The sequence below is a fragment of the Salvelinus alpinus genome, chromosome 37 (genome assembly GCF_045679555.1).
Source record: "Salvelinus alpinus chromosome 37, SLU_Salpinus.1, whole genome shotgun sequence".
In the NCBI taxonomy this organism is placed as follows: Eukaryota; Metazoa; Chordata; class Actinopteri; order Salmoniformes; family Salmonidae; genus Salvelinus; species Salvelinus alpinus.
This window is the reverse complement of record NC_092122.1, coordinates 14702292-14716961: the sequence shown is the minus strand read 5'-3', so window position 1 is coordinate 14716961 and position 14670 is coordinate 14702292. Positions and strand designations below refer to the sequence as shown.

The following is a 14670-nucleotide window of genomic DNA, read 5'->3' as shown; positions in this document are numbered from 1 at the left end:
ATTCACAGCGTGGCAGCCACGGGACCAAAACAGCTGAGAAGTTGAGCCTCATGCTTCAACGCTCTTGGTTGTGGAAATGTACCCCATATGCCGTTTACTTTCTGCATCTACGTCCTATCGCAGTCTACCTTTAAAACACTTTCCAAGTAGTGCTTGATGGTCATTAATGAAACTATTACATCAAGCAAGTTTAAAGAAATAGGCCAGAAATATTTTCTCCCTCAACTTTATTACATGGAAATGTACAGAGAGGTTAACGGTAAGATTTCTGGTAGCGGGCACGGGCTCCTGGTCCACCAAACTTCTTGGACTCGCAGCGACGAGGGTCGGCAACCAGCAGGGTCCTGTCGTACTGGATCAGGATGTCCTTGATCTCCTTCTTGGAGGCCTCATCCACATCTGGCGGGAAATTAACAGGTCGGATTAGTTAGTGAACCATTTTCTTGACCAAATGGAAATGCAGAAATCATGCATCATCCAAAAGGGAGAAAATCCAACATTGCTTCCTGCAAAAGTTAGTCCAAAGTAACACTCAAATATTTTATCAGCAGAGGCAATATTCCATTGAAAACAAGATTATGGATTATTTTGTGTTTACAGTTAAATTATTCTCTTACATTTCTGGTAGTATGCGACCAGGGCTTTGGAGATGGACTGACGAATAGCTGCAAGGAGAAGACGACACAACGTAAGACAAACAGCTATATTCTATCAAGTACAGTGATTTCAAATCAAGACATCAGTTTCTACTGAGATATGTCTAAACAGAAGTAGAGCAGCTTCCAGTTGTAAAAACAAGTCACCGTAGATCTGTGCGACATGTCCACCACCCTTCACTCGGACTCGGATGTCAACTCCAGCAAAACGCTCCTTGCCCAGCAGCAGCACTGGCTCCAGCAGCTACAACAGAGAGAAACTTAGTCAAGGACGCACACAAGGTCTATATATCCTGCAGACACATGCAGCAAGTAAACAACCAGACATGTTGAACTTGGGCTTAGTAAACCAACAGCAGCTCTATAAGAAGCCACATTACACATACATGAAATAGTTAGCAACTGTTTCCTAAGGGACAAATTCACTAGAAGGGGACTGGTCCAACTCAAGGTGTCAAAATGCACCCCCTCACCAACAAAATGTTTCCCCCCTCACACAACCCTCCACTTGTACAGTAAAATAAACGGAACCCCCCCCCCAGAATTAACTCAAAATAATGTTTACGACAAATGGCAACCCTGTGTTCCTAAACGTGGATATTGACTGCCACTTCACCATGCATTTGTGGCACAGTCGATGCTACAGGTCTATGAGCCAGAAGGTTGGGGGTTCGCCGACTACCAGACAAGCTCTTCTATCCCTGCCTGTCACATTACACTAAGATCAGAGCCAGCTGCAAACAATCAGCTAGGGGTAAACACATTCAACACTTTGAAGCCTTATTTATAAGTATTTAAAATAGTGCCTTTGGAAAGTATTCAGACAAATTGACCTTTTCCACATTTTGTTACATTACAGCCATATTCTAAAATGGATTAAATACAATTCTCAGCAATCTACACACTATCCCATAATGACAAAGCAAATTTCTGCAGCATTGAAGATCGCAAAGAACACAGTGGCTTCCATCATTCTTAAAATGGAAGATGTTTGGAACCACCAAGACTGTTCCTAGAACAGGCTGGCCACCTGGCCAAACTGAGTAATTGGTGGAGAAGGGCCATGGTCAAGGAGGTGATCAAGAACCCAAGTCACTGACCGAGATCTAGAGTTCCTCTGTGGAGATGGGAGAACCTTCCAGAAGGACAACCATCTCTGCAGCGCTCCACCAATCAGGACTTATAGTAAGAGTGGCCAGACGGAAGCCACTCCTCAGTAAAAGGCACATGACAGCCCACTTGGAGTTTGCTAAAAAGGCACCTAAAGACTCAGACCATGAGAAAGATTATCTGGTCTGAAACCAAGATTGAACTCTTTGGCCTGAATGCCAAGCATCACCTCTGGAGGAAACCTGGCGCCATCCCTATGGCAAAGCATGGTTGTGGCAGCATCATGCTGCGGGGATGTTTTTCAGCGGCAGGGACTGGGAGACTAGTCAGGATCAAGGCAAAGATGAACCGAGCAAAGTACAGAGATCCTTGATGAAAACCTGCTGTAGATGGCTCAGGACCTCAGACTGGGGCCAAGGTTCACCTTCCAACAGGACAATGACCCTAAGCACACAGCCAAGACCACACAGGAGTGGCTTCGGCACAAGTTTCTGAATGTCCTTGAGCGCCCCAGATAGAGCCCGGACTGGAACCTGATCTAACATCTCTGGAGAGACCTTAAAATAGCAGTGCAGCAACGCTCCCCATCTAACCCGACAGAGTTTGCGAGGATCAGGAGAAACTCCCCAAATACAGGTGTTCCAAGCTTGTAGCGTCATACCCAAGACGCAATACTGTAATCGCTGCCAAAGGTGCTTCATCAAATTACTGAGTAACGGGTCTCATATATCCGGGTTTTATTTGATAAATTAGCAAACATGTCAAAAAAAACAGTTTTGCTTTGTCATTATGGGGTAGTGTGTAGATTGATGAGGGGAATAAACAATTTAATCAACTTTAGAATATGGCTGTAATGTAACAAAGAGGGTTGAATACTTTCCGAAGGCACTGGTATATGCTACAATTTTTCTACCAACAGGTTTCTGTGCCAATGTATCACACAACCAATATACAAAGCATACCGACTTTGGGTACTTCAATATCATGGTTAACTTTCAACACCTCAATAAAGACTGCCAATCTCGACAAATAGAAAATACATCCCTCCCTACCTTGTAGGCTTAGCCAGTATAGAAGGCGTGACAAACTGAATGGCATTAAACTTGTTTTGTAACAGATATCCCTTCCAATTCATCAATTGGCCGCTGCAGTTTGGATTATGCCAGTAAAAAAAATATACAGAAAAAGATAAGTGACCGGGAGTGCACAATAAAGACGAGTAATTTAAATTACAGATAGAGATGACAAAATGCTCAACATCTAGATGAGGGGGGAGTTTAAGTACAATTCTTACAAGCTTGTTAGACTGGTAGCTTATTCTTTAGACATTTGGGGCTGCTGGTGAACCATGTGCAGGTTTCCATCCAATAGGGTACAGACTTATGTGAAAATTCTAAAATCGTCATAAAAACAATGCCATTTCAGTTTCCCTTATGACAATATGTAGCCGGAAAACATACCAGGGAAAATGTTAAAATGTACCGGACATCCAAATGCATTCAGGTCCGACCTGGCACAGCCAGCGCCATCAATAAACAAGGGATATTGGCCAAATGAGAAAACGGCATTCCGTGTGTTGCGATGTGTAGCATATGCCAAACTTTATACACTTTTTTGTATTGGTTTTAAGGCTACTTTCACAGTTCAGCTGTCAGATTTGAGCACTAAATGTATCAGGGCATTGCACGCATAGGCGTCATATATATATATATACCACATTGGGGTTATTCCTAAAAGAAGTTTAGGACTAACCCCAGAAGAGAGCGAGAGATATGCCGGTGGCATGCTATGACACCAACATGCATTTCTTTATGGCAGAAGGCTACTGCATCTACAGATAAGACTGAAAGGGGGCTTATTCGTTAATTTTCAAACAGAATATATATATATTTTTTTATAAAGATTTAGATTATGGGGTAAAACTCTGGTAGGCCTGAGTGTTCCTCACCTCAAGTTCACCTGTCAGTCAGTTGGCGCGCCACCTCATATCATAGGCCTGCATTAGCTAAAGCTTAATAATAGCCACACCATACAACACGTTTTTTTATATGGTAATATCAAAAGTCAAGCCATTATTCATAAAGAAGATACGAGCAGAAGAGCAAATGTAAACCGGGGGGGGGACTACCCTCTCCTGTTCCCAAAGCAGCAACCAAAAAAATCCCTTCTTTTGGACAACAGTCAATTTCAATCTGCCTTTAAGGACTCACCTTGTACTGGAGAGTGGCTGGCTCAATCATCTCGAGGGGTCTGCCATTCACCTTGATGAGGCCATTCCCCCTCTTGCAGTGAGCAACAGCGGTGGCTGTTTTCTGCAAAGAGATGTGACCTTTATTTAACTAGGCAAGTCAGTTATGAACAAATTCTTATTTACAATGACGGCCTACCCGGGAACAGTGGGTTAACTGCCTTGTTATGGACAGAATGACAGATTCTTACCTTGTCAGCTCAGGGATTCGATCCAGCAACCTTTCAGTTACTGGCCCAACACTAATCACTAGGCTATCCGCCGCCCCAAAATATACAGTAATGTTCATAACCATTTGCTAGGTTTTCGCTAATTACATGTGCACTTTTCTATGAAGCAGGGGTGGCTAAACAGAGATAGTCCTTAACGTTAACATTACAAATAAATGTTTAACACCCCCCAAAAAGCCATTCGGGTGATTGCTGATCAATAGTACTATTATAAGCAACACTAATTAGCCAGCCAATGTATTAACCAAACACTGAGGTACATCATGAGGGATGAGTGGAACAAGTCACGCAACTCGCTAGCTACAGTACAATTAGTTAAAGACGATGTCATAAAAAATAAAAACGACTCCAGTTAACTAATGCAGTATTGTGGCATAATAAATCAGCAAACAAACGTTAGTTACCTCACTACAGCAAACAATTGGGGTTGATTTAGCTGGACAACATGCTTTCCGGCATAAAATTAGCTAACTGATTAACGTAACTAGCAGGCCGCAACATTTGTAGCTATTCATATCAATAATGTTATGCCACTGGCTGCAATCAAGGCACATTTAGACGTTTGACAATAAAGTTGTCAAATTGACGGTCACTTGCATTTCCAAATGTAAATTGTGTGGGGGGGGGGGGCAAATACACATTTCTGGCCTGTTTGGCTAACATGGCTGAACTAGCTAGCTAACGAGTTTGTTGGCTCAACAACACACGTGGAATAAATTCAGATAGTTTACTCACTTTGCGTCCGAAAACCTGGACAGATTGCAGAGGACCTTTGGCCGGCATGTTTCTGAAACAATTAAATCACAATGATTACCTTCAAAAATAATTAATAGATCACATTTTTGCATTTGTAACTGAGCTCAAGCGGTAACATACCGTCTTCAGCTTTAGTGCCGTACGAAAAGACCGAAAGGGGGTTTCACACTTCGAAAAGCAGGGGCAGTAGCACGACAGTTTATGGCTCTGCAATGCATTTACGACAATTGCAGGCAGAGAGAAAGAGACGATAATCTGGTCTGAAACATCTCTACAAATAATTTTTATTTTGTAGCAACAAAATGTATCACGTATTTTGGAAAATTAAGTAAAATATTTGTATTTGACATGTTAAATTAATTCAGTCATAATGTCAATTTGGCCCATGAATTTACATTTTTGCTAAATAAAAAATGCATGGCCCAAATAAATTTACATTGTCTGAATTAATTATGGTTGAATTAATTAAACATTGTCTGTCAGAAAAAAAATACATAAATACGGTGTGACTGAAAAATATTTATGTCCAGAAGAGGTCACTGTACGAACACGTTTTTCACAGAGGATGAAACAAATTGTAGATTAACTCTTTCGTTTCCCACTTACCGCACCACAGAGGCGCTGCATTTCAAACACATTAACAGACACACCCTCCTCCATTTACCCTCGCGTTTTGCCCTTGGGGGAAACCCCGAGACCATCTCTGCCGTCCAAACAATTAGCCAAGCAAGGGAAGTAGGCAACGTAAGCCCTCATACAACTCCGTCCCCCCATGGACGCTGAAACGCCCCATAATTCAATTCGCGATGATTTTAGCGGATGTACAAAGTCAGCCAAACTTAAAACCAACATCAATATGGAGAAGTCAACATACAGGTGTAAGTAAAGCAAATGTAAATAAGTTAGACATTTTGCTACTAATGCACCTGATGGCACAAACACGTAACGTAAAAGTAATTATGTTTTTGTTTGGTTAGTGTAATAAATACCATTTAATATAACACAAGCATATCCCTATTACATTGTTATAACTAACTTCTTTCAAAACAGGGTTTCTCACAAACTCATAAAGCAGATACTGAGACCCACACACACCCAGAGACAGATGGCTGACATAGACCTTTTATAAACACTGACAAGAAAAGGGTGCTTGGTACTGTATTTCACGAGGTACTGAGACACACACATACCCAAGGACAGAGGGCTGACGTAAACCTTTCATAAACACAGATAAGACAGGAACATCTACGCACACACAAAAACTCCTCTTCAGTCTGAACATTTTACAGAGATACACAGAAATGTCAAAATAGGAACATCTACGCACACACAAAAACTCCTCTTCAGTCTGAACATTTTACAGAGACACACAGAAATGTCAAAATAGGAACATCTACGCACACACCTTATCTCCTGTTTTAGCTGAACATTTCTGAAGACAAAGAACTCTACTCAGAGCCAATGGGACAGTGATACTAGCCTGAAGGAGACCTCGCCCAACTCATCAGAACCAACCAGAGGACCAGAACTTCCAGACTCAACCTACTTTCTGTACTGTATAAAATGTATATGCACTCTGTTATCTGGGCTTATTTCTGCAAGTTCCATATGAGCTAAATGAATAAGTCCGTGCACGCTTGTACCAGATATCTTTACTCTTAAATAAAACTGTCACTTGTCATACAATTTACCACCTTGTCTGAATCGATCCTTGACCGGCTCACCCTTCTCCATATCCAATTATCAACATTAGCTTTTGGAAACTATCTAGCGCATACAACTTTCCCTGACATCACACATAGTAATTTTCGATTTACCTGATATTGTCGGATGGCTAGCATGCGTTGTCTTCTAGCCAAGATATGAAATGCAGTCAAATGACTGTAGCGCATATAAAGCACACAGACAACAGTTCCATGATCACTGAAAACAACCGTGGGACGAACGAGTGGCACATTTCCGGACAAGGGCGGTCAACTCAAATTAATTTGAGGGCTGAGGGGAGAATGTGTGTCTTACGTGTTTAGAACGCAGAAAGGGTTTCCCAAAAGAATCAAGTTATCATTAGAGCCTTTGTAGGAGCATCGTTAAATCTCCGAGCTGTTTCCCAAAACCATTGCACTTAAAAGCTCTTAATCTAACGCCTGGCACAGACCACTTGTAGAAAAGGTAACGTTAAGTGCCTTTTTTTGGCCTAAAAATATGACATGATTTTTCTATGACCGCGGATAACTTCAAAACGAAGTTGACTACAAATACAAAGTTGCCAATGTTTTTGCAACTGATCCAAACAGGCATGTATAAAGACATGATTCAAATTAATTTGTAGCATTAGGTTAGCTAGCTAACATTGCCATTACATCGCCTACAAGCTGATCGGGGATTTCTAGATGACCAAGTTGCAGAGAGGCGAACTGGCATAAACCTTTTAATTGTTTCAATAAAAAAACATATAGACACAAGCGTCAACTAGATATTTACATTTTGATTTACGTATTTCAAAATTAATTTAAACTTGGTATCAGACCTTTTTTAGACAATCGCCATAGAATTTTTTTTTTGTCGGGAATGGGCATCCATATTCCTAGTTGATCACCAAACATTTCTGGGGGAAAACAACAATGATAAAGCCAAAAGGCAGAACAGTACGAAGATAGGCAAACTGCTTCCCCAATAGAAATACCCACCGCCACCTGAAATCCACGATCATGCAATGTTGGCTTGCTAAGCTAATACGCAGAAACACATCATCAGGTTTGTCTCGTGCCGAACTGCCGTCAAATCAAAGGCACTCCTTCAATATAAAGTTGTTGACGAAAACGTGTCAACTTTCATGGGGTTGGAGTAATAACATGTTCAACTACTTAAGACACTGGCTCGAATATAGGTTGTCTTTGGATTAAAAAAAAAAAATAATAAACTAAGGGAGAATGTTTAACTTCCCAAACCCTGGTCTGCTTGGTAAGCGTTCCCAGAAGTCTAGAGATGTTACGCCTCGGTTTAGAAACTCTGTGATAAAGCCTTGCGTTCAGTTTTTTCTTCTTATTTTTTTCCCCCGTGATGTTGGCGGTAGGTGCACTTGATTATGTGGCCCTATCGCCGGGAAGGCAAACATTTTCGCATTTTGAACCATTTCATGTGTCTGAAGGTAGTACTCCGCCTACCTGGCAGCCCAGAGCTCAAATCAAGAGCACCTATAGGTCTAACGCTGGCCAATCAGATAGATCAGATCACCGTGTCTGCTCAGTTTCCTCGAGCCATAGACTGTAAAAAGAAGCCTCGAACACATAGCAAAATTGATACTTGACATTTTAAAAACTGACTAGAGAGAGACTCAAAGAATACAGCAAAGAGCTGCTGTTTTTGAGTAAATTCATGGTTAAGTTGTTATTCCTATCTGTCAACACTTTGTTCAACACTTATGAGCCATTAAATGTGCGTTCTCCCTACTTCCTCTCGCTTACAACCAGCACTTCAGCTACAATGAATGAGTATAGCAAAGTGTTTCGATAAGCTTGTATTGTTATTATTAGCGGCTTGTCTTTTTTAATCTCCAAGACTATTTAACTTTCTCTGGTCATAGGATTAACAGCATTAATTGGTGCATGAGGCAGAAATAATGCAGTACAACTTGAGTTTTGCCATTAGCTGGAAGACTCCCTTTTTCTCAGCAGAGGGAGAGAGGAGGGACTGTGAGTTGGGTGAGAGGAAGCCTCACCCTGCCCCCTCCCCTCAGACACATGCAGGCCACCAGTCCAGTAAAAAAAAATAGAGAGTACCAGTCAAAAGTTTGAACACACTTACTCATTCAAGGGTTTTTCTTTATTTGTACAATTTTCTACATTGTAGAATAATAGTGAAGACATCAAAACTATGAAATAACACATATGGAATCATGTAGTAACCAAAAAAGTGTTTAACAAATTAAAAAATATTTTATATTCTTCAAAGTAGCCTCCCTTTGCCTTGATGACAGCTTTGCACACTCTTGGCATTATCTCAACCAGCTTCACCTGGAATGCTTTTTCAACAGTCTTGAAGGAGTTCCCACATATGCTGAGAACTTGTTGGCTGCTTTTCCTTCACTCTGCGGTCCAACTCATCCCAAAGCATCTCAATTGGGTTGAGGTCAGGTGATTGTGGAGGCCAGGTCATCTGATGCAGCACTCCATCACTCTCCTTCTTGGTCAAATAGCCCTTACACAGCCTGGAGGTGTCTTGGGTCATTGTCCTGTTGAAAAACAAATGATAGTCCCACTAAGCGCATACCAGATGGGATGGCATATCGCTGCAGAATGCTGTGTGCCTTGAATTCTAAATAAATCACTGACAGTGTCACCAGCAAAGCACCCCCCACACCATCTCCTCCATGCTTCACGGTGGGAACCACACATACAGAGATCATCCGTTCACCTACTCTGCGTCTCACAAAGACACAGCGGTTGGAACCAAAAATCTCAAATTTGGACTCGTCAGACCAAAGGACAGATTTCCACTGGTCTAATGTCCATTGCTCGTGTTTCTTGGCCCAAGCAAGTCTCTTCTTCTTATTGATGTACTTTGGTAGCGGTTTCTTTGCAGCAATTCGACCATGAAGGCCTGATTCACGCAGTCTCCTCTGAACAGTTGATGTTGAGATGTGTCTGTTAATCTGTGAAGAATTTATTTGGGCTGCAATCTGAGGTGCAGTTAACTCTAATGAACTTATCCTCTGTTTCTCTTCTGTTTACCACTCATAACTTGTCATAGCACAACTGATTGGCTCACACGCATTAAGAAGGAAAGAAATAACACAAATGTATCTTTTAACAAGGCACACCTGTTAATTTAAATGCATTCCAGGTGACGACCTCATTAAGCTGGTTGAGAGAATGCCAAACGTGTGCAAAGCTATAATCAAGGCAAAGGCTTGGTACTTTGAAGAATCTCAAATATAAAATATGTTTTGATTTGTTTAACACTTTTTTGGTTACTACATGATTCCATATGTGTTATTTCATAGTTTTGATGTCTTCACTATTATTCTACAATGTATAAAATAGAAAAAATAAAGGAAAATCCTTGAATGAGTAGGTGTGTCCAAACTTTTGACTGGTACTGTATATATTATGCTCATTCAACTGTGCCTCACAAGTAATACAACAAATTATCTATCAGGGTTCGTACAGTCATGAAATTCCTGGAAAAGTAATGGCATTTTGAAATGTTTTTTTCCAGGCCTGGAAAAGTTTTGCAAAATGATAGAAGTCATGGAAATTAATTTAATAATTTCTGTTAATTTATTTAGGAAGAGTTTTTAAATATTTTATCAATCAAATACAAATCTAGATATCAGCCAGGATCAGAATTACACTTTAGCACAGGGATCATCAACTATACTGAACAAAAATATAAATGCAACATGTAAAGTGTTGGTCCCATGTTTCATGAGTTGAAATAAAATATCCCATAAATTGTTCATACGCACAAAAAGCAGATTTTTCTCAGATGTTGTTGACAAATTTGTTTACATCCTTGTTAGTGAGCATTTCTCCTTTTCCAAAATAATCCATCCACCTGACAGGTGTGGCATATCAAGAAGCTGATTAAACAGCATGATCATTACACAGGTACGCCTTGTGCTGGGGACAATAAAAGGCCACTCTAAAATGCGCAGTTCTGTCACACAACACTATGCCAAAGATGTCTCAAGTTTTGAGGGAATGTGCAATTGGCACGACTGCAGGAATTCACACCAGGGTCTTGAGCTGACTGCAGTTCGGCGTCATAACCGACATCAGTGGGCAAACGCTGCATGATGCAAACGGTGGTCACCAAATACTGACTGGTTTTCTGATCCACGCCCTACTTTTTTAAAGGTATCTGTGACCAACAGATGCATATCTGTATTCCCAGTCATGTGAAATCCATAGATTAGTGCCTAATGAATTTATTTCAAATGACTGATTTCCTTATATGAACTGTTACTCATTAAATTCTTTAAAATTGTAGCATATTGCTTTTGTATTTTTGTTCAGTGTAGATTCATTCACAGACAATTTTTTCTTGAGTGGATGGTCCAGAACATAATTACTAATCATTTGTAGACTGCAAATTGACCGCAAGCATCCCAAACAGATATCATATTTTGCTAAAACCTAATAATTTCAAACTTGCAACTTGTTTACAAAAAAAAACTTGGGGGCCAAATAAAACCACCGCCAGTTGGGGAACCCTGTAGTAGACCAATAGCCACGGCTTTGACCGAAAGCAAAATATAGGCTAACAGCAATGGTGAGCGGAAGTTCCAGAACTTTATTAAATCTTCTCCCAGTAGACATAATGGAGAGATTGGCCATTTGGAATTTTGGGCAAGTTCGAACTTGTTTTTGTGTGCAGATTAATATATTAGTTCGATTAAAATGTTTACATGCTTTGCAAGAAGAACGATTTCCATAATAATCCTGTTTACATGGACACATCTGAAATCAGGCTACCTGATGGGACTTTGATAAATGCTGAAAAAAGACGCATATTGTTAGGATTTATGTTTATGCACTATAGCCGGGTAGCATATAGGTTGAAAATGAATATTGTTTTGTTACACACACACACACAATACAGAGGAGGGTGTGTGTGTAGGTGTGTAAGGACTGACCACCACAGGCCATAAAAGCTGTGGACAGTCTGGAGAGGGGAGGGGTGCATCACTCTGGGCCAACCAGGGTGGTGAAGAGACTGTTCAGTACCATATTAAGAATTGTTTGAGTGAAGAATCGAGGGGGACACAGGACGGAGCTGCTCTACCCAACAACCAGATGTGGACAAGGAAAACGCCAAGGGGCTTGGACAAGTTCGGGGGCCCACAAAGGAGGAGCAAGAGTATTAACCATGCTAAACCTCTACTATGATAGGCCAACTGGACAAGTTGAGAATAAAATTGTCATAGTATAAAAACTACTATTTGAGTACATTCCACAGTTCTCTGATCTACCCTGCGCGGAGATACAGTGAACCCGTATATACGAAAATTGCATTTACCATTTATCGTTTGAGTTTAATTAAAATACTTAAAATATATTCGGTGACTATGAATCACATTTTGTCCTGATGCCAGATTTGAACTGACGCAAATCTCTTTCAATACTTTTCAGTTTTTCAGAACTGACTTCACTCGCGCAAAAGAGGTTAGCTGGTGCTAGCACATGCGCAGATCCAATACACTGCTAGAACTCCGATTTAAGGTGTTTACATGTCCTAATAATTAGAACGATTGCTCAGAAATCTAGGCGTGTGCTAACTTCGATTATGACCCAATGCTGAATCAAGATAATCAGAGTAATGATTAACTCGGCCTATTGCCGTAATCAGTTTAACATTGAATCATTAGTCTGCATGTTATCATTCTCAGTATCTAGCTAATAATGGGGGCCTCAAGGAAAAGAATGCGTAGGTGTGGTTTCTTGTTCCATTCCGCTCCTGGGCCCATGTTTAGGTTACTGGTGTTGTAATCTTGCAGCTTGGTCTACATCTCAGGCTCGTTTCATTCTAATTTTGCTTATGCATAGGCCTAAACCCCCCCAGATTAGAACGTTCACTTGAAGTTGTCATACACGAGATAGCCTACCAATGAAGAATAAAACATATTTCTCATGCTGACTCGGACGAGTTGGTGAGTGTAGGAGCGATGCAAAGCAAACCCATAACATTTGTTCTCCACAATATCAAGAAGAGTCTGAGAATTTGCTTTCTTATGCATCTTGCTAATATTCCTTTAGGTATCAGAGTCATATCTTACAATGGCCGCCCAACAGTGACTCGGGGACAACACGCAGACTTGACCTGTGAGCTCATAGAGACAGACGAGCTCATCCAGATCTCATGGCAGAAGAGTACCAGGGGTTACCTTGCCAACTACAACTTCTTCCTCATCCTCATCACTCCTAGCTATGGTCCATCACATGTCAAAGGGCGGGGGGACAGGGTGGGCTTCATTGGGAACACCACAGCACTGGTGGGCTCTGTCCGACTGGGGTATGTGTCCCTGACTGATGAGGGCGTCTACACCCGCATCTTCACTGTGTTCCCCAGTGGGCCATACAAGGCAGAGATCCACCTCAATGTCCAAAGTAAGAGGTTATTTATGATGTATTTCCCCAATGGAATGAATCGTTTCATACAATTTTGTTAAGGGTGTTCCTTTACCTGCTATCCAAGGGTTCGTTTTTAAACTATATAAAGACATACATTCATATTAGGTCAATGTGTTTATTGTGTTTTCTTCCCAATAGTTCCTCCTGTGATTTCAGTTGCTGTGGAGACTCTTCCCGTGGTTTCTGAGGGGAAGGAGAGCATCTTGGCCACATGCACAGCGGCTACCGCCAAGCCCCCCGCTGAGGTACAGTGGAGCACGGCCAGTGCAAGACAACCACTGAGTCTGACAACCTCAACCAACACTACACTGATCCCAGACGACACCGCCACGGTGAGGGTCCACCTGAAGGGAGAGCCCTCCAGAGTCATGCACCAACAGGAGGTTCAGTGCCTGGTGAACCACACCACTCTGAGCCAGCAGAAGGCTGTTCCCTACGAGCTAGATGTACACTGTGAGTATTCTGAATGACAACAGCCGCAGTGTTTCTACTCCATATTAGACACAACAGTAACAACTTTTTGCCTATTCTACAGACCTTCCAAATTCGGTCAAAATCATCCTTCATGAGAGCGCACCCCAGGCACCAGCGTTTCAGTGTTTAGTAGACGCCAACCCCCCTCCAACAGAGTTCACATGGAAGAGGTCAGTTGTTCACAGTATTTCATTTCCCCCAACCCATTTTCTAAGGATCAGTGTCTACATCTATGTTTTGCTATGTGTCTTAGACTGAATATATCAAATCTCAGTGAGACTGGGGGCTTGTTGGAGTTAGTGAAAGTGGGCTCTGACTTCAGTGGTCTGTACAGCTGTGAGGTGTCCAACCCATACGGAGCAGCATCTGGTTTCCTGTATGTGCATAAAGGTAATGACGTATGTAACTTAGCCGTCTTGACATTTAATTTATTTATTTGAAGCATACATTCTGCAGAACTTGAACGTACACTGCCTGTACAAAACATTAGGAACACCTCCCTAGTATTGAGTTGCACCCCCTTTTGCCCTCAGAACAGACTCAATTTGTCTGGGCATGGACTCTACAAGGTGTCGAAAGCGTTCCACACGGATGCTGGCCCATGTTGACTCCAATGCTTCCCAAAGTTGTGTCAAGTTGGCTGGATGTCCTTTGGGTGGTGGACCATTCTTAGCGCACATGGGAAACTGTTGAGCATGAAAAACCCAGCAGCGTTGCAGATCTTGACACACTCAAACCGGTGCGCCTGGCACCTACTACTGTATCCAGTTTTAAAGGCACTTACATATTTTGTCTTGCAGATTCACCCTCTGAATGGCACACATACACAATCCATGTCCCAATTATCTCAAGGCTTAAAAATCCATCTTTAACCTGTCTCCTCCCCTTCATATATACTGATTTAAGTGGATTTAAGAAGTGACATCAATAAGGGATCATAGCTTTCACCTAGTTAGTCCGTCATGAAAAGAGCAGGTGTTCCTAATGTTTTGTACACTCAGTGTATATTTCCAGCTCTGTTTTCAACACAAAATGATGTTCCAGTATTGTTACTTATAATATTT

General features: G+C 41.5%; 1 protein-coding gene across 4 annotated transcripts; it reads right to left on the bottom strand.

Moving 5' to 3' along the window:
- Positions 1–210: 210 nt before the first annotated feature.
- On the bottom strand, positions 211–8113 carry LOC139565780 (small ribosomal subunit protein uS9). 4 transcript variants are annotated; one of them, XM_071386333.1, is made up of 6 exons: positions 7688–8113; positions 4980–5031; positions 3977–4078; positions 804–900; positions 618–665; positions 211–399 (listed from the first exon to the last, which is right to left on the bottom strand). In XM_071386333.1, the coding sequence occupies exons 1-6, from the start codon at positions 7708–7710 to the stop codon at positions 254–256; spliced, it is 468 nt and encodes a 155-aa protein (XP_071242434.1). In that variant the 5' UTR covers positions 7711–8113; the 3' UTR covers positions 211–253. The 4 variants fall into 4 exon arrangements, with proteins under 4 accessions (XP_071242434.1, XP_071242437.1, XP_071242436.1 ...); XM_071386336.1 differs by having other exon boundaries at positions 7949–8109; XM_071386335.1 differs by lacking the exon at positions 7688–8113 and adding an exon at positions 6818–7047.
- Positions 8114–14670: the final 6557 nt, after the last annotated feature.